This window comes from Astyanax mexicanus, chromosome 3 (genome assembly GCF_023375975.1).
Source record: "Astyanax mexicanus isolate ESR-SI-001 chromosome 3, AstMex3_surface, whole genome shotgun sequence".
NCBI lineage: Eukaryota > Metazoa > Chordata > Actinopteri > Characiformes > Acestrorhamphidae > Astyanax > Astyanax mexicanus.
In genome coordinates this window covers 44052032-44077544 of record NC_064410.1, presented here as the reverse complement: position 1 = coordinate 44077544, position 25513 = coordinate 44052032, and the positions used below count along the sequence as shown (strand labels likewise).

Sequence of the window (25513 nt, the reverse complement as noted above, 5' to 3'; positions counted from 1 at the left end):
GCTAAATTTGGGAGAAACTACTGACCAAAAATAAACCGAAAAAAGTCCCTTGACTAAAAAATGTCATTGAAATTGCTGAGGCAGTATTTCAGTGCAGTAAGATGATGACACACAGGAGTCACACCCAAAGAGGAGCAGTCAGTAATCCACCTAAATTACTGTCTATAGCTTTGTAATGCTACGGTTAAAATTGTGAGTGTACGGTGGATTACCTTTAAAGGCTAGTCCTGTACAGCATTCCCCCACCCTGTACCCCCCTATGAGACAGGCTAATGACACACACTGGGTGAGATCGCTATGTGTCAAGAGACGCCCTCCCTCTAAGGAAGGTCCCTGATTTTCAGAGATGTTTTCCCCCCAAAGGAAAGCTCTGATTTCCCTGCATTGCTCTGCCTGTTTGCTTTAATCACATCTGCTGTGTTTGCTTAAAAATCCACAGTGCTACCTCTGTGCCACAGAGGAGAAAATTTCTATTTTCCCAGTGCAAACAGAGCGCAGGCAGCAAAACAACAGGCACGAGTCGGATGCCCCATGTTGTCCTGAAAAAAATGCTAAGGGCTGCTGGTTTGAAAACAGAGTGTGCGCCAGCGGGCAAGATCAGTCCTGCTGGATGTCTGGACGAGCGTGTAACACTGTCAGCGCTGCATATAACAGGTAGTGGTTATGAATCATCATTGCGGTGCTGTGTCTGGGACCTGAACGAAAGACAATTTGCTCTCTCCATCTGTTTTCTTGGGGATGACTATGCAGTAGTTTCTCTCCCATTCTTTCCAATATAGACATGCTCCTACGTAAAAAAATATACATTGCTAAAATAGTGGTGTGAAGACAAGCAGCCTTACAGACATTCTCTAAATGTAGAACTACAGTCTTTATAATATTCCTCAGTGCATAATCTAAGACTATTATACAGCTTTGGAAAAAAATAAGAGAATAATTGAAAATCAAGAGTTTCTTTGATTTTACCAAATTAAAAACCTCTGGCATTTAATCAAGAGATGATGGATGACCACAAGACAATTTTTTCACCAGCAGTGGCATAAAGTTATCCAAAAGCAGTGTGCAAGACTGGTGGAGGAAAACATGCCAATATGCATGAAAACTGTAATAAAAAAAACAAGGGTTATTCCACCAAATTTTGATTTCTGAACTCTTAAAACTTTATAAATATGAACTTGCTTTCTTTGCATTATTTGAGGTCTGAAAGCTCTGCATCATTTTTGTTATTTCAGCCTAGGCCTGGACAATAATTCGATATCGGTATTTATCGCGATAAGAAATGTTTCAATAACGGTGATATCATTTTTGTGGTATATCGATATGTATTATTTACAGATCTGTCACGGACATGCGATTTACTGGCGTCAGCTCGCCGCACAGCTGAACACAATCAGCTTCCGTAGCTGGACTATCTCTGTGCGTGATGACGTAATCACATAGGCACGTAGCCAGATAGGCTAGGCTAGGCTAGATTTGGCTAGGCTAGGCTAGGCTCGGGTCCGCTACGCATCTAAAATGCCTCGCGCTGGAGCCAAACGGACCCCCCACGAGCGGATCCAAGGTTAAGGTAGGCTCGGTTTGCATCTGAAATGTTCCGCGCCTAGCCTAGCCTCGGGTCCGCCTACGGGTTCGCTCGGTCCGTCTACGGGTCCGCTCGGTCCGCCTCTGGTTCGCTCGGTCCGCCCACGGGTCCGCTCGGTCAGCGGCCAGTTGCGGGTCCTCTTTGTCAGCCGCGGGTCCTCTTGGCTCCCAGCGCGGGACATTTTTGATGCAAAATGAATGCCCCTGCCGCTTCCACAAGTGATTAATTGAAGGAGGGAGGTCTAATTCAGTGGTGAGGATTTGGTTCGACTCTCGGAAGGTCTGCTAAACTTCAGTTTGCTGCAAATTGTGCCGGAGAGTGGAGCCGACCAGCAGCGGTAACGTTAAAACATCTAATCTGTTCCACCACCTCAATCAGTTCCACTACATACAATATTTTCCTTATACTGGCTGAAGCACTTTTATAGCTTATGTTGTAAGTTATTTAAGTTATTTAAAGTTTATGAATCCTTTAGGTTTGTTTATTTGACGGGGATATCATGTTCCTTTTATGTTCATAAAGAGTTGTATTTTGGCTGAAGCACTTTTGTAGCTTATATTGTAACTAAGTTATTTATAGTTGATAAAGCCTATAGGTTTGTTTATTTGACGGGGAAATTTTGTTGCTTTTATGTGTATAAAGGCTTCTTGTGTTCTTTATCCTAGTTGGAACACTTTTGTTTTGATCTGTTAAATTTGTTTACAAAAGACTAAGAAGCTCTGCTTCTATCCTAATTTTAAGTTATTTTTTATTGGTAATAGTTATATTGGCTTATGTTTGATAGGGATGTCATGTTTTTATTTTGCTATATGCAAATAAAATTGAGCATTGATTTATCTTGACTATTGTTTATTTCTTAAGTATTATAATGTTTTCGTGAAAGGAGGTTTCAAAGACTTAAATTAAGTAGACAGTAGTAGGTACTAGGGGTGTGCCATATCATATATCACGATATTATACTCTGAAATATCGTGCCACATCACTCATCCCTAATTATCACATCAGGGTACTATTTTTTTTGCTGTTTTAAGCAAAAGAAAAACTCACACATTTCTAATTTCCTATTAAATATTTACTAGAGACAGATTATATCTGTATAGTGTCATTTATTTTACTTTAATACTGGATATATGGAGATATTTGGAGTGCATTATTATTATTAGTATCATGTAATTCTCAATTATTGACTTCTGTTATAAATCTGCTAAAATTATTGTACGTATTTCCATTGCAGGGATTCTTAGCAGTTTTCTGAGGCCTTCTAAGTATTTATATCGATATCGGAATTATATCGTATCGACCGAAATTAAGGAATATATCGTGATATGAATTTTGGCCATATCGTCCAGCACTATTTCAGCCATTTCTCATTTTCTGAAAATAAATGCTGTAAATGAAAGTATTTCTATTTGTAATTTGGGAGAAATGGTTCTCGTAGTTTATAGAATAAAACAACAATGTTCATTTTACTCAAACATGTACCTATAAATAGCTAAATCAGAGGAACTGATTCTGAAACTGAAGTGGTCTCTTAATTTTTTCCAGAGCTGTATGTATAAAATGTACCACATATTACATGGACAAAAGTATTGGGACAACTGCTTATTTATTGTTTCTTCAGAAATCAAGTATATAACAAAATGAGTTTATCCTCCTTTTGTGAAGTAACTACTCTACCACCCAGTGATGGCTTGCTATTAGACTATGGAGCACTGCTGCACGGATTTGATTGCATTTAGTGACTAGAATTTTTGTGATGTCAGGATGTTGGAGAACCACCTACCTCATCCCCAGCTTCACAAATCATCCCAAAAGTACCAGACAGATCACCATCATTCCAGACACCACAGTTCCACAGTCTCCACAACACTATACTATACTATACTACACCAAGCAAAGTAGACTCCAATGAAATGATGACCAAGCAACCATTTACAAAACACGCTTACAAGCAAACTTTCATGTAATATTTACTGAAGTTTTTATCTACTGCTGACATACAGAATGGCAGCCAAGAAGACTAGATTTCTTGGCTCTCAAAACATTGGCTGTGCAGCTGGCCAAAATGGTTAATGATCCTAACATTGGGACCTCATTGTGGGGCCTGAGATATTAATGGTAAGGAGTCTTAAAGAGTGTAACAGGCCCTGATGCTAAATTTCTCTGACTTGATCATGGTTAAGGAATAATATCAGGTACACTCTGAGAAAATTCAACGAATAAAGTATGTTTTTTATATAATAACCAGAATAAACAACTCTGCTGCCAAGCAATGTAGAGCTTTAATATCAGGATATGGTTGCCAAGGAACACAGCACTTTTTTCTTACCTGCAGTATTTTAATATACATGAACTTGAATCATCAGATCTTGACATATTTCAGAATACTGCTTGTAATAAGTTCCCTAAATACTTTTTTTTTTTAAGTTATTTCTTATCAGACAGTTTCTCACAATAAACTTCAGGGTCACTGAACTATTGCTTATTGTCTGTTTTTTTTTTTTTTAATAATCCAATAACATGTACTGCTTGTTCATACAGCTCTACTTAGATGGTGAGTCAAAAGAGTCCAGGAAATTAACTCTAAACATCTTTAAAGACTCTATATACAAATAAAAAGTGAGTTATTTATTAAACTACATAGGCTAGAATTTAACACTTGTAGAATACAGTGAACGTGCTTACTGCTGGGTTTCACAATGCGTATCGTTTTGCATTTGGCATTCAGTTCACAGCTGGGGAGAAATTCTGTTTCACTCCCACTTCCTCATTAAAAATGCGTTTACTTCAAAAGTCATGACATGAATATCATGCTATATTAAATGAAATACAAGTTCATTGGAGAAAATGTTGCTGTCAGTCAATGTTTATGTATGTATTCTCTTTTACCCATTTTTTAGAGTAGGTGGCTCTGAATGCTGGCATTGTAAGGCTTTTATCAGATGCCTCTTGTTTGATGCACTAGGAAATTTCCCCAATTTAAATAAGTTTGCTTTGACTTCACCACAGACTGGGTACAGTGTTTTTTTTCTCATGTATTTGCTTATCATTGTTGTAGGTAGCCAGAAATATAAATTTTGATTTTGTTTACACGGCAGATGACGTTTGGACAGTACACAGTGTCCTCTAGAACGGCCTTTACTTTAAATTATAAACACACTTTAGAAACTTAAGAACGGGTAGTATTCCAATTTTCAGAGCAAATGAAAAATCAATCCAGCAGGGGTCAATAATTTTGAGGGGATTTTAAAGTGGACCAGCAATGGCACAATCAATGCTCCATCTAATGAACATCATTAAGTATCTCTTGCTGGGATTAGGTCATGTCTGTTCCATTTTGTCTGCTTTTGCGTGCCGATAATTCTGTCCTGGAACAACTGTCCTAAAGACATGTCCTGTTAGTAATACACACAGCGTGTCAGATGTGTGGAAAAGCCGCTTGAGAAATTCTACTGTACTTACTGTATCTAATTTGGTTGTACTTATTTTAAAATACCTTTGTTCATCCAGTCTATTAACCAGCCAGGGACCTGCAGACAGTGAACTGAGGAAGGACAGAGTTTTCTGTAGTACTGAACACTTCCCCTTTCCTTGACTACTGCGGTACACAGGTCATCACTCGGGCAGCTGCCAAGCATTAACACCAGCTAACCTTCATGTGAATGAGTCTGGATGGCTGGATTCTGCTTTTATGGCGTAATAACTGAGAAATAAATAATAATCAATATTGTGCAACACTGTTCATATAGTAAAACTGTTAAACACTGCCTTTTTGTGGTATCATAAAGCCAGCACATTTGCATATATCTACTATAGCCAGCCAACAGCAGTTTAACTCACCCATCCACACTGAAGTGATGTGTTTCAGCCTGCAGGTCTGTCTTTACGGTGCAGTAAACTCACAGCTATAAAGTTTTAAAGACCTATTTTCATTTAATAAAACGATATGTAAATTCACTCACTACACAGCAACTATTACTGGTATTTTGGTGGTACTGGGGGGGAGTTTCACAAGTGTCTTGAAGAGAAGGTTCTGTTTACATTGCTATTTTTAAGTTGTTTTTGCATGATCTGAGCTGTTAAGAACAGAGAGAGAGAGTGTGCTCAGTGTGTGTGCGTCACTCATGTCACCACAAGTTTGTTGTGTGTAGGCACACATTAGCGTGGCCGGTTAGCACGGAGGCTAATCTAGCAAGCTACCTATCGAGCTGTCCACTACTTTATCCCACACCTAATTTCTCTAAAGAAATATTCCTGTATTTGTGCAAAGATGCATCATATGAAACAGGAAATTAATAATCTGCAACTATAAGAACATTTGTCATATTCAGATGCACGGTGTTGCAGGTATAAATGAAGTACAGTGGAAAATAAATGTTCACACAGAAGAGGGCGCGGACTTCAGACCCCCATGTCTGTAGTTCGTCAGAAAAACTAGTTTGAACAATTGGTGTAGAATGATGCTTCACAGCATCAAAATTCATTTTCATAAAGTAGAAAAAAATCTTAACTCAATCTCAACTCTGTTGCCTTGTTGCTTCCCGCTTGTTGCCAAATTGTGGCTACAAATGGCCTCCTCCAAAATGGCCGATCTTTTTCCTGGCAGTGTGATCATTGTTGTGTAAGAAACTTTCAGGAAACTTACCCAATATCTGTTTTAAATGTGTTTTGGGTGCGCTTACACTTGCATTTTTATGTGGCTTGGCCTAAACTACCGTAGATATACAGCAATCCTAAAACATAAAACAAAGAATTGGCCAGGTGTAAACAGGGTCTTTTATAGCACTGTGTAACGAAAAACAACCTACAAAAAATGCATTTTTTCTTGGTTCAGTCTAAAGGACACAGAGAGAGTATATTATGAATATATATGAATACATATATAAACATACAGTAATATTTTATGTAGACATAAAGGTAAGACAATAAAAACAAAAAGAAAAATGTAAGAAATAGAATAGATCCAGGCAATATGAAAATATTCTATCATATTGTGATAAATTTGTAATTTGATTTCAAAGATTGCCATTGGTTTTGGTTAATTGGATGAAGTGTAGCAGTTATAAATACAAATCAGTGTATTTAGTGTAGTACTTAATTAGCATTTTAAAGAATCTGCCACTACCAATTAGGGCTGTAACTAATGATTATTTTTGAAGTCGACTAATCTGATGATTATTTTTTTTCGATTAGTCGATTAGTCAACAATTATTTCTGAGATGTCTTCCATCTGTAAAAACAAAAGAAACAGCTGAACATGAGATTTAAAAGGCCTTAAAATGTCTAGATGATGTTTAAACATGGTAAGTACTGATATTTAGTGAATAAATATGTGATCTGTTGAGGTTGGGCACTTTAAGAGACACAGACAGAGTTGAGTGTAACCTGTGTGAGTGAGCTTTTTACGCATTTCCCATTGCAATTCTGTCCCCAGCACTTTCAAAAATGAAATTTAAATAATAGAAATTGTTGTCTATTGATTATAATCGTTACAGCCCTACTACTAATGCATTTTGTCAGCATAAGAAAAAATGATAAAATATTTTTAAAATATTGTGTTTTATGAAAATTTAAATATCGTCATACAATATTCATACCGTATCACCCAGCTCCACAATAGGCCCTATAACGCAGCCCATCGTTCTACATACACTACCAATGAAAAGCAACCCATGGGCCCATCTTGAGCACTGGGACGCCGCTCAATGCTAATACATGGCATGTTCATTCATGTTTTGGAGATAATACCACATTCATGCATGTTATCCATTATCATTGTGCGCCAAAAAGCCCACTTTGGCAGCTTTTAGCCACCCCCTGCTGAGCACTAAGCTCAGTTTGAGAAGCCCTGTTAAAGAAAACATGCCGCAGCTGGAGAAACATCCAGGCGCATGAATTGCACAGGACTACAACCCCAGAATGTAAAAAAGCCTGGAATGCAGCTCAATCTCACAAAAGCGCAGACTATCAACTTGCTCATCTCATGGTGTGTGACCACAGCAGTTGTAAGTAGCTCATTAATATTTCAATCTGTGAAGAGCCCAGAGCACTGTGAACACAGCAGCTGAACACAGCGGCTGATCCCAGTCAGTTCCCAGCATGGCCAGTTCTCTGTTTCATTCCACAGTGGAGGTTATAGATATTTGAGGGAAACCTAAATACCAAGATATCTTCCTGACCTCCATTAGATATTTAGATGTTTAGATCTGACACCAGAGCTGCAGTAGCTCAGTTTCTGAGCAGTAGGACTACAGCCCAATGAGGACCACTGGGAGTGAATGTGAAGAAGATGCTGATTGCAATCATTTTAAAATATTGACGGTTGTAAAGAGATCAGTACAGGCCTCAGGACCAGTTTTATATCCCAAATACTCCCTACCAATTAGACAGGTGCAGCCACTGAGTGAGTGAAGCCTTCCAGCACAGCAAAGCAGAGCACAGCAACAGTGCTTAAAGCCTGCCAAAGGAGGCAGTAATATCAGTCTAATAAGACTGAGGGTGGGGGCCCCCAGTGCATCCCTCCATCTGACCTCAATCCCACTGTTTTGTTTGTAGATGCCTGGAGAGATGTGGGGAAGCCAGTGGTTTAATAGAATCCATTGTGATCCTGCTTAAATCTGCTGATTTGTCTTGTCAGCAGGCCGTTATGCAGAAATCAGCTACATTTATACATGAAATGAACTGAAAAATTCAGGAAACGTATTTAGATTAAGATTTAAAGTGTGTTTAAATGTGTATGTGGACAGAGCATTTTTTCACAATGAACTGTAAATGAATTTGATTATGTCCAGAAAAAAGTACACTACAAGCTAATGATTAATGGTCAAAAAATAATAATAAAAAATAGATTAAAATAGGACAAATAGATCATAGTTAAATATATTCTTGTACTGTTTTGTACTTCACAATCTTTGTACTTCATATCTTATTTCTAAGGTATATTTAATCAGGTTCAGATACATTAGGTGCTCTAACAGTTCTAAAGTTAGAACAAGATGCACCAATCAAACAGCAGTGCCACATATACATAAGGCTAAAAACACCATAAATATAATGCTTTTCCTAATAAGTAACATTTCACATACCAAATCCAATTAATTCAGACTATATATATATGGTCTTGTTTGATACATCCTGTGTGCACAGACATAGGTTCATAGATACTAAAGATATCCACAGTATCCACACTACTGTGATGTAATACTGAGTGATGGTAATACCATGTATTCTCACCATAGTATGCTCAATGTCTAATGCACATGTTTATCATACCTGCACCTCTTGCGCTTTGTTTTATTTATCACTGCACTGCCTCTTTATCTGTTATTTATTTTTATGCATTGTGTACAGTGATGCGTATATTTGTAGATATATGTACTGTATATGCATATCTTTTTCTGTATGTATGTATGTGATCATATTTCCCATGCCCATAAAAAATGAACCACAAAAAGCGTATACAAATAAACATGAGAGCTTTAGTATCAATAGTCTGTGTGGTTTATAACAACCTCATTAGTAACCACACGATTGGAGACCATTTCCTTTTCCATTAGTCAGAGGTATATAGACAGCTGGACAGTATTAAGATATACTGCCTGGCCAAAGAAAAAAAGTCACCAACAAAGAAATGTCACACACTCTAATATCTATTGGACTGACTTTAACTTTGATTGCTGCATGCATTTGCTGTGGCATTGTTTCAATATACTTCTGCAATAACACAAGATTAATTTCAATCCAGTGTTGCATGAATTTTTCACCAAGATCTTGCATTGATGATGGTAGAGTCTGACCTCTGCACAAAGCCTTCTCCAGAACATCCCAAAGATTCTTAGTGGAGTTAAGGTCTGGACTCTGTGGTGAACAATCCATGTGTGAAAATGATGCTCATGCTCCCTGAATCACTCTTTCACAATTCCAGCCCCATTAATACTGGCACTGTCATCTTGGAATACGCCCGTGTCATCAGGGAAGAAAAAATCCATTGATGGAATAACCTGGTCTATATTCAGTATATTCAGGTAGTCAGCTGACCTCATTCATTCATCACATACTGCTGCTGAACCTAGACCTGACCAACTGCAGCAACCCCAGATCATTTTGCTAGTTAAATCCAGATAAAGACTTTTTTGTCCAAGCAGTGTATGAAGGATGTAACAAAAGCAAGATATTAGCAGATTCAGTAGGGCTGTGTGATTAAACGTATTTACATTGACATCAAACAGCATTAACCAATATCCTTTTTTTTGCTAATTAATGAAGGAATACTGTAAAGAACAAAACTTAATAGCATATGAAGACAGACAGCACCTGTACTGTATCATGATGTGGATAATACTAATACTAAAGGAGGAAAATACTAATAAATGCTAATGCTATCTAAATTCTGTTAACATTTACATCCCAAATTAAGACATTTGAGTCTGAAGTCTCAGAAGAACACCTGGCCCCTGTAACTGTCTCCTATAGCTAAATGTTTTGTAATTTCTAGGTAAATAAAATTATTTTTTATGTGTTTATACAAATAGTAAGTTTGCAAAAACATATATGCCATTAAAGTTTTAACACACCTGAATATGTTTTTTTTTTTGCAAATTAATGAATGAATACTGTACATCAGTGTATCTGCTCCTACTTCAAAACTTAATGTCGTAATATCGACATATAGCATCAATAGCTGCATATCGTGATTTGATATTGTTGCCATATAGCCCAGCCCCCCAGCCTGCTGCTGTTGCTGCTCCCCCTCATTTCTCGTGTCGGGGGGCTTCAGTGAGTGCTGAATTCCTGCACAGCACTGCGACTGGCATGCTGCAGCACACGACACACACTCTTACTCACACACACACACACACACACAGGCGCGCGCGCGTGAAGTTTGAGCTCAGTTATCTGCGCGTGCTGCGCTCTGTCACCACTGTCAGCTTTTCCCCGCATCCCGCATCAACTTTCTCCAGGATTCAGAGAGAGAGAAAGAGAGAGAGAGAGAGGTGAAGACCACTCACCCAGAGCGACCATCCATAGACCCGCCAACTGCTCAGACTGGAGGGAGCCCGCTCACAGCGCTCAGGCAGGGTCCGGAGCTCGCGGAAACCTTTAGTTTACTGTGTTTCAGTGAGGAACGATGCTACGGGACCGCGGGCTGCCCGCGGGGTCTGATAGCTGTGTGACGGACAGCAGCACTGCGCTGCGCTCCAGCATACCGGCGTTGCAAACAGCAGACTACCGCCAGGCCACGCCCCCTCCGCCTGCTCCGAGCGGGGTGGAGTGATACAGCGCTGTGGAGTGAACAGGCAGCTATCGCACTGGCTCATGGGATATGTAGTTTTTTTGGCTACGTTCACATTACCAGGCTAAGGTGACTTAGATCTGATTTTTCGTTAAATGGGGCTCAGATCTGATTTTTTTCATGGCTGTGTGAACGTGCTAAATCCATTTTTTTTCAAATCGGATTTTAGTCACTTTCATATGGTCCTGCAACGGATAGACAGACATCCCAAGTTGCAAAATTTAATGGACCTGGACTTGAACCCCTAAACCCTACCCCCTCCCTTGTCCCAAAAAAAAAAAAAAAACTATATACAGTATTGTGCAAATGTTTTAGGCTTCTGTGGGAATTTCAGTAAAGAAAAAGCTCAACAAAAAAAACACTAGCATTACAATAAATACAAACAGCAGTGCTTTTACAGCCCTGTTTTCTTTAAAACATATCCCTCATCTGAGTTTAATAGAGTTATTTCTAGTTCTCATAATTTCAACACGTGGTTTGGTAAATTTGGTAAATCAGGTGAGCTGCTGATGGAACGGAACATATACACATGCTGGGTGAGGAGCACCCAGGAGAAATCTGGAACTACACTTTGTTCTTCAGCTTGGCTCACAGGATATAACATACTTGTTATGTTTTACTGTATGTATGTTTATTTGCATCTGTTCAAATCATATGTGATGCTTTATATATATATATATATATATATATATATATATATATATATATATATATATATATATATATATATAAAAATATACATAAATAACCTATATATATATATATATATATATATATATATATATATAACCTATAGATAAATAGACATATACATAGATAGATAGATAAATAGATAGTCACATTAACTTACCTCAACATGCCTTTTGCAATCTTTTTCAATCAAGACATGGATATACTTTAGAGACTTCAGAGATAAAATGAGTTTTGATGGGAGCCACGATGCTCCTGAACACATCCTATCAAGGAGGAAAAAAACATTGCCCGCCCACACTAAAAACTGACTCTTTGCAGATAACAGGCCAATCAGAACTCTCTCTGTTTTGCATGCTCTTCATGAATATACACACAAGGGGAGCACCTTTCTCTCCCTCTCCCTCTTTTTCACACACGGGAAAAATGGGGAAAATGTCTGTGTCGCCTGTGTGCGCATGCTAGACTGCCAGATTTTATCTGATCTGTGGGCATTAGGGAGCTGTTATTGATATGCGGTAGACTCCCGCATTATCCGGGAGACTTGAGAAGTCTGCATGGACATAAATGTGAACAGTCAAATTAGAATTCATGCCTCTTTTTGCTTTTGAGCAAATTCTATTCTCTTCATATTCTCTCTCGTATCCACACATCTCTTGGTGCAGCAAAAACAGCAAAAAAAACGGCCTGGCCTTTTTTCTTCTCCTTGACCTGAGCATGTACTTAAGACCAGCTGTTTTCTCTCCACTCCAGCAAAAGATGATCCACAAACAAGCTTCTAATGCATCCATATTCCTTTTAAAGCTACGAGTTGTCTCTCAAATATGACAAACAGGCAGTTCATGCCCAAAAACTCTCCAATATGGCTGAATTAAAACAATTCTGCAAGGAACAGAAGGCGCAAATTCCTCAACAGAGATGTGAATGACTCATTGCCAGTACTTGCCAACCCTCGATCGCAATTGTTGCCTCTAGGGTGGCACCACCAAATTATTAAGTTTAGGAGGCAAATACCTTTTAACATAGGGCCAGGCTGGTTTGGATAGATTTTTTCCTTTGATACATAAAATTATCATTTAAAACTGCTTTTTGTATTTACTTATTTTATCTTTGTCTGATATCATTTTTTTTGTAAAAAAAAATATAATGTAAGTATTTATTTAGTTATTACAATTTGTGTGTAGTAGTACCACACTTTTCTGCACATAATAATGGGTTCCACAATGGGTTCACAACAACAAAAATGTATTACTAAATCATTATATAATATGACTGTTCAAAGTAGCCTTATTCAGACACAATTAATAAATATATAAGTGTACTTATATAGTGTAACACATTATACCACCAACCTCAGTTAATCTCTTAAACACTAGGTTTATTTTCAAGTTTCAATTTTAAGACCAAATAATTCTCGCTCACTCACTCACTCACCGTCAACCGCTTTATCCGTTAAGGGTCGCGGGGGGGCTGGAGCCTATCCCAGCCGGCATCGGGTGGAAGGCAGAATACACCCTGGACAGGCCGCCAATCCATCACAGGGCAGACAGACACAGACAGACACACAGACACATTCACTCACACACTTGTATCTAAGGGGCAATTTTCAATCAAGTTCCAATTAGCCTCAACGTGCCGTCCTTGGACTGTGGGAGGAAACCGGAGAACCCGGAGGAAACCCACGTAGACACAGGGAGAACGTGCAAACTATTCACATTATTCTGTGACTACTAAATATTATTACCAATAAACTATTATATAACTGACATATGAAGCAACAAACAGGCCTGAAGAGTTTAAAGTTTTATTACACATTTAATATTTAATGTGTAATCACCATACCCATTAAAATAAAAATTCATGAGAGTTAGTATTGTCCTGCTGAACTGGGCACACACAGCGCCCACTCACTAAATCCAATAAACAACGCTGGCAGCGCTCTGGCTTCCTGCCATGCACCTATAAGCCATACTGAGATTGGGAGTCAGCAGCAGAAAATATATTTAGCCCATAAAGTGCCAAACATCAAAAATCACACCCCTTAACCCTTATTCTTTTAAGCTGACCTCTCCTCTTGAGAGCTCGGATGCATTGTGTTTATGGGTCTATCTAGAGGCACAACTAATTTTGGAGCATATGAAGCAACTCCCTGAGCTACCCACATTATTGTTTTTGAAAAGAGGAACCAGCTCTTGAGGCTGTGTCATAGGAAGCACGGTCTTCAGCTTGTGCTCTAAATATAGAGCTTCTAATGCATAGTGTGCTCGCCTGCTCAGGAAGGAGACTCTTGGTCATCAGAAACTACGAGGAACGTGTGGTACAGGGCTAAACCAGGGCGTGGGGAGTGACTGTGTTTTCACACCACAACAAAGAGTTCAGAAGAAAAGAGAGAAAACAGTAACAATAAATGTCTTGTCATTTCTCTGTAACTATGTATTTTACCTTTGTATGACTGGTTTATATATATATATATATATATATATATATATATATATATATATATATATATATATATATATATATATATTATCAACATCTCGTATAACTATGAATTTTCCATTGTTTCCCCCACCATACATAAACCTAATGTGCTGTTGACTAATGTGATTGTATGACCTTGGACTAATATATGCACCAGTACAAATAGAGCACTATTTAAGTATAAAAAATTGTTAACATGAATTAAAACAATGTTTGTTATAGCAGCAACTACATGCAAAGAATTAAACAAAGACTAACAATAAACAGTAGTAAAACTACGACTACTGTACCTGTAACCTTTTAGGAACCAAATATAATCTATTTTAAGAAGTTTTATCCCCTTAAATCCCATTAAAACCTTTTTATAACTTGACTACTATATAGTTATAGTAGTAAGTGTATAACATGTATAACATAATATACCACACCACTACAAACAGCCTCAGTAAACCTTGAAAACTAGCTTTGTTTTGGTGTTTCAGACATAATTATTATTATATTTAAAGATTCACAGACTACAGTACAACATTGCCATATATAATATATAAATAAAAAACAACAGGTATGTGAAACAGAGGTATCAGGGGCATTTGTCTCCCTTTACTTGCCGCAGTTAATCAGTTCATCACGCACACAGAATACAGGCTTCAGACACGCAGTTCATAAAACACGGTCACACTGCGCCACCTAGTGGAAGTAGTCGTGAAAAAACCCTGCGTTTTGCAGAACCTCTTTGGGCCAGTTTACAAAACTATTAACCGTAAAGTCGTACTGCAAACAAAAAGCATTTTATACGGTCCTTAAAATATGTTAAATTAATATATTTATATATATATATAAAAAATATATATATATATATATATATATATATATATATATATATATATATATATATATATATATATATATATATATATATATATATATATCCAAATTATTTATATAGTTATTAATCAGGTAAAGCATCTAAATGGTTTAAAGTAACTTAATTTAGGAATGAAAATAATGGGATGAAACACATGATAAAATTATTTTTTAACTATATGATTGGTCTAATTTAATGTGCTTTTAATCTTAATACATGTTCTATTGTGCTTACACTTAAATAACAAATGACTAAATATATACATGTACACATATATGTATACATGTACATTTGAACAAAAACGAATCAAGTCAACAGTGGCTCATAAAAAAGCGGCACATTAATATAGTAATAATATAAAATAGTAATAATAGTAATTAATACAATCACTATTGTTATTGGTATTACGAATATAATTTTTATTATGTACATATATTATATAAACTATATACATGTATGTAAACTAAGTAAATTATTATTATATGGGTTAGACCTGCAACTCACGCTGGTTCTCATTGGTCAAGCTGCACGTCACTCATTCTACTCATTCAATCAGCCTTTAATCTCCCCTGTCAAAATAAAAGTTCCTCACTGTTCAGAAGCACAGTTGCTTTTTTAATCTTTTTTTATTATTTAAGAAAATTACACAAACAAAACACTCTATACACATTTATATATTGTGATCATATTATTCTAATTATTAGTATCTTTATTTCGTCAAACAGAAATTAAGAATCAAATGAACACACAATAAAGTCTTATATCTGTTGCAGTGGGTCAGAGTTCAAAGAGGAGAAACATGGCCGCGTCCAAGGGAGCCGTGGTGTTAAAGACGGTCAAGAAGATAGTGGTGAAGTTCTGCCCGTTTGAGTCCAGTGTGCGCTCCACCCGGTACGTTCATACACACGGTACAGGGGTGGGAGCCCGGGCTGCTGCTGATATGATAGAAATCCAGTTAGAGTTAGCTAAGCTAGTGTAATGACTCTGTGGACTGGGGTATCCGTGCCTCCTCCCTGAGTCTGTGCGAGGCTGTGCTGGTGAAGCTGCAGAGATGATTTCTAAAGAGCCTAAATATAGTAAAGAGTTTAGACATAAATAGACTCTTTACTCACGATAAAAGAGTTTTCTTTGCTTTTTCACCTTTTCGCTTTTTTGGTATACCATGAATATAAAACCCTACTGATGACAGCCCTGTGGGACAATTACACTTTAATTTATTAACGTACAGTTACTTTAACGGCACAGTGGCTAGCAAGTTCGCCTCACAGTGCTGGGCTTATGCATTGGTGTGTGTGTGTGTGTGTGTGTGTTTGAGTATGTGTTGTGTCTGTGTATGGTGTGTATAGTGTGTATGTGTTATATGTATGGTGTGTATATGTGGTATGTGTATATGTGTATGTGCTGTGTCTGTGTGAGTGTATGAGTATGGTGTGTGTATATGGCATGTGTATGGTGTGTGTGTGTGTGTGTGTGTGTGTGTGTGTGTGAGTATATGTGTATGGTTTGTGTATGTATGACTATACTGCGATATATATTGCCACTCTGTGCTGGGTGCTGGAGCACCTCACTGCCCAATGTAGTTCTCCTCCAGGTGGACAGTTTTTTCCAGTTAGGAGTATGCTGTGTACGTTTGGCTGCCGCTTCTCATCAGTGTGTGGATGTGGGCTTAGTGTAAATGGTTGGGTGTAAAACATGATTGCAAGGCATAAAAACTAAAGTGTAAAGAATGAAGTGTAACTTCATTCATTCACATTAATGTACTTTTGCTCAAGCAGACAGATATCCTGCGAAAACGTATTCATACATTGAAGCTAATGAATTATTTTATACCATCTTGAATATTTACAAGAGGTGTAACTGTACATTCTGCAAATAATCATGATACTGATTTCACAGTTGTAGATACAAAAGTTAAAAAAATAATTACTGTAGCTGTGATGTTGCAAAACCTACTAATGATGTTTGACCTAGCAGGTGAAGTGGGCCTGTTGCTACACAGCTGTGCTGGAGTGACTTATTAACTGGTTCTGGTTGTTTGCAAACTTTGGTGGTCAAACAGTGTAGCTACATAAGGTTTCATCATTCTTTAGTGTTCCCCTTTTTTCAATAAATGTTATAAGTTTGCTGCATAGCTATATCACAATTTTACATCCCCATTCATTAATTCATGACTGATTATCACATGTTTACATGTTAGCCGGAAGATATTAAGTGTTTAATTCTTATTCAGTCAGAAGATTAGAAGCCTAGCCCCAAGGACTGGTTAGCAGTGTGGTTGATAACAGTGGCTGCTATGGGTGAGGAAAGTGAATCATCAGCTTAACTGGAGTGTCAGAAAAAAATATTTTGTGGTTATTGTAGAGGGGAAGTTTGTCATGTGAATTACCATTATATTGCCCGTCGGAGCTCTGCTGACAATAGCATGTAGTCATAGTGCATGTTTATTATTTAGCTATTATAAGTATTGTTTAGTGCACATAGTAACGACTATTAATTCATAATTTAGTCACTACTATGAGACTAACAAATCTTTAACAGCTGCAATCAGAGACTTGGCTACAGAAAATAAGTTTTGCACAGCAATGATGATGGCATAAAGAAAGTTTCCTTAGACGGTTCCGTATGTGTGACGAATAGATTACTAAGGAGACCCTGTATCTCCAAAATCGCAACTGAATGAAAGAGGCGAAAAACGTTTTTAGTGGAAGTCAGTTTTAAAGCATTTCTATTGGCCTATTCACAATCACATTTTGGTTCAATGTAAGGAAGCGTTTCAAATAAGAAAGAAAATAATTTTCTGCATAACAATGACAATAAAAGTCACACTGTATTTTATCTTTGTTTACTATAGAAATGTCTGACTCCTAAATTACCACAAACATTTCTTTTTGTTTTTCTATGGACATCCATTAACATAGTTAATCTAACTTTGTCCACAGAGACTTTCTTGTTTTGGTGGGATCTGAAAAGGCCAGAGCAACTAACATGAACTGTGAAGTCATAACGGAAGTGAAACATGACCGGTCAGAGCCCGTGATTGACATTACATTCAGTGAGTGACCTTTCCATACTGTGCACCCTGACACAGACTTCTTTCATTCTTTCATTAAGTAATAATAGTCTTGTAATAGATTTTGGCCTTATACCCTTTGACCTAATAACTTATGGACATATTGAGGTGTGTACTGCTGTTCCTTCCTGTAGATTCCTCACATGCTTGTGTTTTTTTTTTTCACCCAGTTGATGGAGAACAGTTAGTGATGAACGGATCCAACCTCACAACCCAAGAGATGCTTTCTGCCTTACAGACACGCTGTGTTGCTAAAGATCCCCAAGCTAAAGCGGGAGGGAAGAAGTAGCTGTGGTTGTGTACATCTTGTGTATGTTGTGTTGATATATTTATGCTTGTTTTGTTAAATAAAATAACTATCAAATCCAATTTCTGTATTTTTTATTATTTATAGACTTAAAAGAACAAGTAGTGATAACTAGTAGTGATTTCTTTCATTGTGTGAGAAAGAGATAGGAATGTCATCCATGATCTTAAAAATGTTCTCTTTAGACTATAAAATGTATAGGTGGGGCTATGTTTATACTCCATGATATACACATGGTAAATGTGTTAAACTATCCAGACATTCCTTTTACTCAGTGCATAAACAGCTTTTCTAATTGGTCTTTAAACTGTGGAAGGGTGAAGCAATTCCCCAGTACCTTTGAGTAAGTTAGATCAATTGGTGTGGTGATTATGATCCAACTAACCTGACTAATGTTCTTGTGGTTGCAACCAAATCCTCTCACCAGTTCCTTGCATTTTGTGTAATCTTTTGTATCACACAAAATGACCAGTGCATTATTTTATTCATCTTCTTAAACACTTTGTCCTGGCAGTTGGTTCTGGGCAACAAGGCAGAAATACCTCCTTGCAGAAGTTGAAAGTCTATGGCAGGGTGCTTTAGACTCACACACGCACATTTGGGGTCAATGTGGAAAATACATTGATGGAACCTTGTTTATCCCAATGGAAATCGGGAATGGACAGGAAGGATGAACTCTGCCCTCAATTTTAGAAGTAAGGTCAGATAAGCACGACTGCAAACACTGAGTCATGGTCGCAGACAGAGTGTCCATATGAGCAGGTCAAGGCCACTCACTCTCATTCTAGACATATTTATACATTTTGTTTTGTATTGTGTGCCCCAAACATACATAAACATTGATGCATTGTAACAAAGTAGAACTATTTTACTACAGTACTGAAGAATTAAAATGCTGTGTCTGTATCTACTGGAGTATTATTTTTTTCTCCTACTTCCAGTTTTACTTCACTAGATATTTTTAAAAGTTTAATACATTTTATGTGCTGCATCATTGCTACAATCATAAAAAAATATCACTAAGGCCAAAGCGGTAGATGAACTGCACTGTCACCGACTTTGATGATTCTCCTCATCATTAAGTGAAAACCACACTGCTCCTATTCTGCCTTTCACTCTGAGAACTTTCCACTGCTTTTTGTTATAACTACATTACACAATACTTTACTTTTACTTTCAGTACTTGAGTGCTACATTTTATAATGAACTAGTTACAATACTTAAGTCCAAAAAGTGTTTAATACTTTAGTACTTCCTCTTGAGTGTGGAGTTTAAAGAACACTTCAACTTCTACATAAATCACTTGTATTTTTACTCCACTCTGGGTCTTTATACATGTCTTTTACACAGAGAGCCTTTTTTTGTGAACCTTTCCCCTCATTTCTGCACAGCCCTGCTCCTCAGTGAACGTGGGAACGCCGCTGCGATGACGCTTCACGCGCTGATTGGCTGCTGTGGTCGCGCACGTGCTATAGAAACACCATAAAGCCACGGCTCGGCGGTGTGTGTCTGCGTGTGTGTGTTCTGTAGAGGTTCAGTGACTCTCTGTAGCTCGAGCGACACCGAAACATCAGCTGCAAAGATGGTTGACAAATTTGTGGGAACATGGAAGATGATCAGCAGCGATAACTTTGACGAGTACATGAAGGCTCTGGGTAAATACAAGCTTTATTCACCTATACTATAATAATCTGAATTAAAAGAGCAGAATAGAGAAATAGGTAACGTTAAATTATAGACAGATTAACTATGCTATTTAATTATGGTAAAGCTGAAGTAAATAACTTTTTTTTAGTTTAATCGGATTTGTCGGCTTTATTCATTCTGTGGACTAACTGAACTAATTTTCTATGGCTCAGTCTGAAGTGTGACTATATTTTAATGCACTTTAACGCTGTTTTTCATGTGTTTTCTTTTTAAGGTGTGGGTTTCGCCACCCGTCAGGTGGGAAACAGGACCAAGCCCAACCTTTTAGTGAGCGTGGACGACCAGGGGCTTATCTCCATGAAGTCCCAAAGCGCTTTCAAGACCACCGAGATCAAATTCAAACTCAACGAGTCGTTTGAGGAGACCACGGCGGACGACCGAAAGACGACGGTCAGTCGGGGCTGAGTTTGGGGGTCCCGGGGGGCTTTAGCGTTTATACTCACAGCCTGATTTTTGCTGAAGGGATTTTAACGGAGTTTCTCCCTTTCTGTATTCAGACCGTTGTGACTTTGGAGAATGGAAAACTGGTGCAGAAACAGACCTGGGACGGCAAGGAGACAACACTAGAGAGAGAAGTGACTGATGGAAAATTAGTAGCGGTAAGTTGTGTTTTTATTTATTAAAATTCATTTTAATTCATTGTATTTTATTTAATTAAATATATATTTTTATTTTGTTTATATCTACACCCACACAGTACATTTACCAAATCTGCTAAATGAACACTGGCAGATCAACATAGTAGTAAAAATAGAATATATATATATATATATATATATATATATATATATATATATATATATATATATATATATATATATATATATATATAAGTATGATTTATTAATATATATATTTATTTATTTAATTTATTTATTATTAATTTATTTAATTAATTGTATTATTTAATTTAACTTTCCTACATTTCCTCTACTCTGTACTAAAATTTAGGCCATGTATAACATGCAACTAATCTCACTGATAAATATGTTGTTGGTTCATTGTAATTATAACATCTCATTAATCACCATTAAACCAGATTCTTACACTTATGTCACTTTTCTAAAACATGATGCACTATTTCTTTCCTCTGCAGAAATGCAAGATGGGCGATGTGGTGGCAGTGAGGACGTATGTGAAAGAGTAATGGAGTTACCCTTCCTGAAGCGATTTGAACAACGCCTGGCTCAGTTCAATGAGCAATAGAGGCGAAAAAGAGTCCTTCATATCTTTGTTGTTTTTTCTTTCTTGTTTTAATTTCCTCCTCATACCAAAGCCAAAGCATGCAGTGTATTTTAAGATGCATTGAAAATAATTGATGTGGTTCTTTGAATAAAGTTTCAATTTTATTTGCCTTCAAATTGTTGTCTGTTGGTTTATATTTGTATACGCAGTGAGCACAGCTGATGATACTGCATGGGGTATAAGCCTTTTACATGCAAACTGTTGAAGATTTTGCTCAATCTTTCAAGCTCAAATGATTCTTTTGGTAGTTGGCTAATTCTTCTCATTGGCAAGAACATTATAGACATTCGTGTCTGTTAAACTAATCTTTGTTGTTGCTTAAGATAGGGATTCTCAAATCAGTCCTTGGGGACCTCAGTCCACATTTTTTCTGTCCCTGTCAGTGTTGTAAATTTTGGGTGGAGCCGAATTTGGACTGAGCCCTGAGAAGCACTGGTATAGGATGAGTATTTTTTTGGCACACTGATCCTAAAGGCTTTTAACATCAGTTATGTGGACTAACTTTGTTATAGAGTTTAATTTTTTGTGAAATATCAAGTTTTTAAAATTTGTACCACATTAGTGGTACAAATTATATGTTATAGTGGGGCTCCATGGCTGGAGTGGAAAAGCCACATGTTATTACTACATAATTATAAATGGTGCATATTACCACAGTCCGAAAAAACAAAAACAGTCATAACTTTTAATATATATGTAAATAAAAGGAACATTAAATAAATACATTACATTGAATGATAAACTACAAATTTATATATATATATATATATTTGATGAGAATGGTCATACAGTGTAACAAGCACTGTCTGTGATCAAGTTATTTAGAAAAATCAAACTGATATTAATCAGGCAGTAATATAAAAAAAAAAACATTTTCTAACCCTTTAACCCCACATTCATTCAGTACACTGGTCATTGATTAGTTTGTACCTGTGTTGATATAGTATAGCCTGGGTTGCTTTGTTTATAGAGAATAACTATAAGAAATGGTGTCAAAGTGTTGTGCACTGTGACTCACAGAGGATATGCTTTCCTTTCCTTTTTTTGGTTAGACATTTCCTTTTTTGCACATAGTTCTAGCAAGCTTAAGGAAACCAGAGCATAGGTCCCTGCAGGATCACTCCCTTTGGCCTGCACTCAAGCCATCAAACTGTTCCAGTGGCGACCACTTTCCCAGGACAGGAAAGCGAGGAGATACACTGATTGTGGTTAACAGCAAAAACAGCTGAAACAGGTGCATTGTGGGCCAACTACGTCTGAACACCCTATTCATGAAAAACAATGCATTACTCTCAACTATGCAGTATAAAGTTTGGAGGTTAAATAACTGTGCCGACTAATGAGGACATCAGATTCTTCAGGACTAGGGTAGAACACACCCCTCCTGACCATGCTGAGATCACAAAAGGAGAACATATGATGTTGATTTGCTTCAGAGATATTTGTTGCCATTGCAAAGGAGATCTAGTTCAAAGAAGTTCACACAATACACAATAGACTGTACGTGTTCTTTTTTGGGATTGAGTTGACTAGATGGATGTGTAATTGGGCGGGAGTTCACTGTGATGCAAGGCAGTGCTCCAAAAGAACATGTACTCAAGACCCCACCATGTTTATGTGTAAAAGGGGAAAAGCGAGAAGCTTGTGGGGAATTGGAGGATTAGAATGTGGACACTCTCTAAAACAACATTTTCACAGAAGCAATGCAAAACATTTTATTTTATTTACAAAGAAACTGCTACAAAAGAGAAACATAAAACAATGTAATGTATTATTTATTGTTTAATCAATAATTCAAGAATTAGAGAACATTTTAAGAATGATGTGTAGGTGCAGAATACATTTATTCAGTATTTGAAGTTGTTTTATGATGAATGTTTAGTAAGTATGTGGCTATGCTCGGGATGAAAAAGGCTCAGATGCAGTTTTACCACGCTGTTTACAATCCTGTTTTTCTGACACACTGATTTTCCTTTAATTGTAAGCTCATTAAAAAAACACATCAAAGTTTATACCACCACTACAGGCAGCTCACAGTTTCAAAACATAACCTAGCCTAGCCTAGTTTCGACTAGCATAGCTTAATGACTCTAACAAGAAGTTGTTTTCTATATTATTCCTGAGGGTTCCTGGATAATATTGCTGTTGTCTCTGCATAAGTTTTTTTTACTTTATTTTTATTTTCTTTACCTTTTTCTGTTTAGCCTACTGTTGCTTTTAGCCTTTTAGCCATTACCACTGCTGATTAAGTCCACCTTTGACACAGTACCTTGGCTTTTATTAATTGACCGGCAATGCAGATCAATATATAGATTTTATGATTATGATAGTTTTTCCCCCTCCAGTCAGCCTAGCACTAGCTTCTAGCATTTCTAACCTCTCAGATTTGTTTTTCTCATTAAGTAGCTGTAGTGTTTAGACTCAAATGGCTTTTGCTAGTAGGTTGGGTGTGTATACATTTGAGGGCATACAGTATATAAATGATTCAAGGCTATTATGCAGTTTTAGGGTTTTGCAACATGTTTTTCAGCTAGTTTTCCTTTTTAGACAAAACAGTAGCACTTATATGTTTTAAGCTCTCATCATTACTCTAGAGCATTTCCAGGCCAATTCATATTATTTTATTAAATGTCTGTGTAATTAAATGGTTAAGATGTGAACAGATCCATTTAGAGTGGTTTGATGTGAATTACATTAAGGGCTTGTAATCTGATTGAGAAATATAATGTAGAGAGATCTTAGCTCAGTAATCAGATTTCTCAGTGGATGTATTTGGTATCCTTTGATTACTTTGAAAATCCTTTGATTGGGTTTTCTCAGCATGTGCATGCACACAGAATAACCAGATATGGCAGATGCTCATAAAAAACACTTGTCTTCGTCTTTGCAACAATATAATTTAGAAATAGATGCAAGCAAGGTAGTGTTACATTATATTAGAAATCATTAAAAAAAAATCCATATTTTCCTGCATGAGTCCATGTTTACAAAACACAAAACAAGTATTATTACAGTTATGAAAAAAGTATAATTATTGTTAGTTTATTTCTAGTTACAAAAGGAAAAATAATCTGAATATTGCCTGACTCACATAAACCCGGAGTTTGCCCATTATCTGATTACCCAAGTTCATGTAAACGCATTAATGGTATTTTGCAGAAATTGGACTATTGAGTGCATGTAAACACACTCACTGTTCGAACTTACACAAACTCAGCTTCATAGAATAACAACCTTTACTGCACCGTGTACAATACAGCACATCTATAGAACCTGTATGTTGCTCTGTGGGTGGTCTCATGGCAGGATGCTGAGGTATTGTATGTGCTATTGATACAGCGCTCTACTGTGCTATCATTGGGTCTTAGAACCTGTTTTGCCTGGATAGTACTGTGGGAATGAAGTCATGTCCTCTGGGTAACATCTGGAAAGCAACTCTGCGGGGCAGCATTCACACCCTTCCGCTCTCCTTCCTTATTCTCAGATACACAATGCTGTTATCCAGCCGTGTCTGGCCTGGTCTAAGGATGAGGCCAAGGCTACCGTTGTCCATCGCGCAGTTCCCCAGCATCCTCTGGTATTGAAAGAATCAACGTTTTCCACTACGGGGCCATAAAATATGACAGAGGCTTGCTGCAGAGTTGTTATTGCCTGTGCTTTGTGCGTGTGTGTTTTTACTAATCCTACACTGATTAGTTCTTGAACTGCAAAAGTTAACCCCTTAAATGCCAAGGCTTTTACTCTACACTGCACAATTTAGGAGTAATTCAGCTTGTCTGCATTATTATGGAAAAACAAAAACATTTGAGCTTGTTACGTAACCAAAAGCTATTAATATGTAATAAGCCTGAGATTTATTGGAGTTATACTCTTGTTAATCTCTCTGTAATTACTACTTAGAGTACATGCAGTCATGCCAACCTCAACCAGGGACACATTCACACCCACTCTGGTCAAAGTGATTAATAACCACACAGAATGCTGGTCGACTGTTTGTCTCCTAGTCTGCTGACATGGCCAGCAGAATGAGAGATAAAAGGGCCTTGAATTCCCTCCCACTTAGTTACCTGCTGAGAATCATGAGTCAGGACTGCTGTATATCATTCGTGGAAAACAGCTTTTGGCAAGACTGCGGAGAAGTTTGTTGCCATGCAACAAGTCTTCAGAGACCTCCAGGAGCAGCTATATAGGAGGGGTTTACCAAGCACTATATAGGCATCTTTACACTCCAAAAAATGAATCGACGCTGCAGATTATAGGGGGAGAGTTTTTTG

General features: G+C 37.3%; 3 protein-coding genes across 3 annotated transcripts in view; 2 read left to right on the top strand and 1 right to left on the bottom strand.

Moving 5' to 3' along the window:
* Nucleotides 1–10819, bottom strand: part of pag1 (phosphoprotein membrane anchor with glycosphingolipid microdomains 1) — a 74298-nt gene extending 63479 nt beyond the window's left edge. Inside the window, exon 1 of the mRNA XM_022683186.2 lies at nt 10591–10819. The gene's annotated coding sequence lies outside the window, so the exon portion shown is untranslated. The remainder of the gene's footprint in view (nt 1–10590) is intronic.
* A 4865-nt stretch (nt 10820–15684) lies between these two features.
* Nucleotides 15685–18349, top strand: mrpl53 (mitochondrial ribosomal protein L53). Its single transcript, XM_015605812.3, has 3 exons — nt 15685–15801; nt 17850–17962; nt 18151–18349. Exons 1-3 carry the CDS (start codon nt 15710–15712, stop codon nt 18267–18269), a joined length of 324 nt encoding a protein of 107 aa, XP_015461298.2. The 5' UTR covers nt 15685–15709; the 3' UTR covers nt 18270–18349.
* Nucleotides 18350–19784: 1435 nt separating this feature from the next.
* On the top strand, nt 19785–21355 carry fabp4a (fatty acid binding protein 4a). The gene is made up of 4 exons (XM_007249318.4): nt 19785–19942; nt 20209–20384; nt 20492–20593; nt 21091–21355. The coding sequence occupies exons 1-4, from the start codon at nt 19870–19872 to the stop codon at nt 21139–21141; spliced, it is 402 nt and encodes a 133-aa protein (XP_007249380.1). The 5' UTR covers nt 19785–19869; the 3' UTR covers nt 21142–21355.
* Nucleotides 21356–25513: the final 4158 nt, after the last annotated feature.